This window comes from Rhea americana, unplaced genomic scaffold (genome assembly GCF_003343005.1).
Source record: "Rhea americana isolate MKP2758 unplaced genomic scaffold, rheAme1 scaffold_976, whole genome shotgun sequence".
Lineage (NCBI taxonomy): Eukaryota > Metazoa > Chordata > Aves > Rheiformes > Rheidae > Rhea > Rhea americana.
Window position 1 is genome coordinate 6,100 of NW_028187173.1, and position 2,873 is coordinate 8,972.

The window sequence follows — 2,873 nt, forward strand, 5'->3', positions numbered from 1 at the left end:
CGCGGTGCCTCTACCCGGGCAACGTGGTGCGAGGTGAGGAGCCGCCACGGGCGAGCGGGGCCGGGGCGGCGGAGCGGGGCCGGGCGCCCCCCGCCCACCCCCCCGGCCGTCCCCCCGCCGCAGGCTCCTCCAGCGACGAGGAAGAGGAGGACGCCGAGGCGGTGATGGTGGAGTTCGACGACGGGGACACGGGGCATATCGCCGTGTCCAACATCCGCCTGCTGCCGCCTGACTTCAAGATCCAGTGTGAGTGTGCCGGGGGGGGGACGGGGACGGGGACGGGGCCGTGCGGGGCACCGGCCCCCCCCACCGCCGCCGCCGCCGCCGTGACGCCGCGCTCTGCCCGCAGGCACGGAGCCGGCCCCCGCGCTGCTCGTGTCCAGCTCGTGCCGGCGGACCAAGCGGGCGTGCGGCGACGGGGGCCCCCCCGGCGAGCTGCTCCCCAGCCTCTGCCCCGACCGGCGCGACGGCCCCGCGTCCCCCAAGGTCTCCAGCAAGAAGGTGGTCGGCAAGGAGAAGAGCGGTAGGTGGAGGGGGGGATGGGGATGGGGATGGGGATGGAGATAAGGGTGCAAGGATGGAGATGCAGCTGAAAGCGCGTGGACAGGGCTTGAGAGAGGAGTGCGAGGGTAGAGGGCTGCAGGGGTGGAGATGGGGAGAGGGCTGCAGGGGTGGGGATGGAGAGAGGGCTGCCGGGATGAGGAAGGTGCACAGGCATGGGGATGGAGATAGGGATGCGGGGATGGAGAGGGTGCACAGGGATGGGGATGGAGAGAGGGATACAGGGGCGGGAGTGGAAATAAACCTGCGTGGATGGGGCTGGAGCTAGGGATGCAGGCATGGGGAGCGCACACAGGGATGCAGGCAGTGCGCAGGCTGTCCCGGCCGGGCAGAGGGCATCCCCCCCCCATCCGTCCGTTGGTCCGTCCTGCCCCGCGGCAGCCGGTCCCTGCCGTGCCCTGACCCCGCGTCTCCCGCCAGGCAAAGCTGCGGAGATGCTGTCGGGCAGCAAGGCGCCGGTGCTGAGCGACCCGTTCCTGGCGCGGCGCGGCGGGCCGCTGCTGAGCTGGTCGGCGGTGGCGCAGACGAAGCGGAGGGCGGCGAGCAAGGGCACGGCCATGCTGCAGAACCTCTTCCAGGTCAACGGCAGCGCCAAGAAGCTGCGGGCCAAAGAGGCGCTCTTCCCCGTGCACCACCACGTCGCCGCCCCCGTCTTCGGCAACGGCTTCGGGGCCGACTCCTTCAGCCGCATCGCCAGCTCCTACGCGTCCTTCGGGGCCGGGGCTGGGCTGGTGCTGCCGGCTGCCCAGAAACTCCTGCGCTCCAAGAAGGCCGAGCGGCTGGAGGCAGAAGTGGGCAAAGGCGGCCGGAGAAAAGCAGGCAGTGAGTACCTGGTCAAGCTGGACCACGAAGGGGTGACGTCCCCCAAGAACAAGAACTGCAAGGCCCTGCTGCTGGGTGAGAAGGACTTTGGGGCCAAGCTGGAGCGGCCCCTGGCCAGCCACGGCTATGCCCACTCGGCCCTGGCGGGCAAGGATAGGAAGGGGCGGGCGCCCGTGCACCAGCTGCCCATGGGGCTGGCGCTGCGGAAGTACTCGGGCCAGGCCGAGTTCACCCTGAACTGCGACAGCGACTGCCACAGCTCCTACTCGGACATGGACGAGGACGAGGAGGCGGGCGGGCTGGGCGCCGACGTGCCCTCGCGCTTTATGACCCGTCTCTCGGTTTCCTCCTCTTCCTCGGGCTCTTCCACCTCCTCCAGCTCCGGCTCCATCTCCACGTCCAGCCTCTGCTCCTCCGACAACGAGGACTCCTCCTACAGCTCCGAGGACGAGGACTCCACGCTGCTGCTCCAGACCTGCCTCTCGCACCCGGTGCCGGCGCTGCTGGCGCAGCCGGACGCCCTGCGCTCCAAGAGCAGCGCCCCGCAGCGCTGCTTCCTCCCCAAGGCCGCCGCCGCCGGCCCCAAGGCCAAGCTCAAGCGCAAGGAGGCCCTCAGCTTCTCCAAAGCCAAAGAGTTCTCCCGGCGGCAGCGCCTGCCCTCGGTGGAAAACCGGCCAAAGATCTCCGCCTTCCTACCCGCGCGCCAGCTCTGGAGGTGGTCGGGGAACCCCACGCAGGTACGGCCAGCGCCCCGGCGCGGGCCCCGGCCCCCGCTGCTCTGCGCGGGCACGGGGTGAGGCAGCACGGAGCACRGCGCCTGGGTGCGCAGGGCACAGCACCCGGTGCGCAGGGCATGGCATCTCGGTGTGCAGGGCACAGCATCTCCATGCCTCGGGGCGCGGCACCTTGGTGCACGGTGCCTGGGTGCACGGGGCACAGCGCCAGGGTGCACGAGGCACAGCACCCGGTGCGCAGGGCATGGCATCTCGGTGTGCAGGGCACAGCATCTCCATGCCTCGGGGTGCGGCACCTTGGTGCACGGTGCCTGGGTGCACGGGGCACAGCGCCGGGGTGCACGGTGCCTGGGTGCACGGGCCACAGCAGCTGGGTGCTGTGCAGGGCACAGCACCTCGGTGCACGGTGCCTCGCTGCACAGGCCGTGGCTCCTTGTTGCACAGCGCCTGGGTGCACAGGATGCGGAGCCTGGGTGCACAGGGCACAGCACTTGGGTGCACAGAGCATGGCTCTTGATTGCACAGCACCTCAGTGCACGGGACGTGGCGCCTGGGTGCACGGGGCACGGGCATCTCAGTGCACAGCACCTCAGCGCGCGGCACCTGGGTTTGGTGCTGGGTGCACAGTGCCTAGGTGCATGGGGCGCAGCATTTCAGTGCACGTTGCCTCGGCGCCTGGGGCGCAGCACCTGGGTGCACAGGGCACTGGATCTCGGCGCGCGATGCCTCGGCGCACAGGGCACGGCACGCTGGTGC

General features: G+C 70.8%; 1 protein-coding gene across 1 annotated transcript; it reads left to right on the forward strand.

Moving 5' to 3' along the window:
• The first annotated feature begins 6 nt into the window (after window positions 1–6).
• On the forward strand, window positions 7–2,867 carry LOC146584083 (BAH and coiled-coil domain-containing protein 1-like). Its single transcript, XM_085325442.1, has 4 exons — window positions 7–33; window positions 124–246; window positions 350–523; window positions 982–2,867. Exons 2-4 carry the CDS (start codon window positions 165–167, stop codon window positions 2,178–2,180), a joined length of 1,455 nt encoding a protein of 484 aa, XP_085181568.1. The 5' UTR covers window positions 7–33; window positions 124–164; the 3' UTR covers window positions 2,181–2,867.
• Window positions 2,868–2,873: the final 6 nt, after the last annotated feature.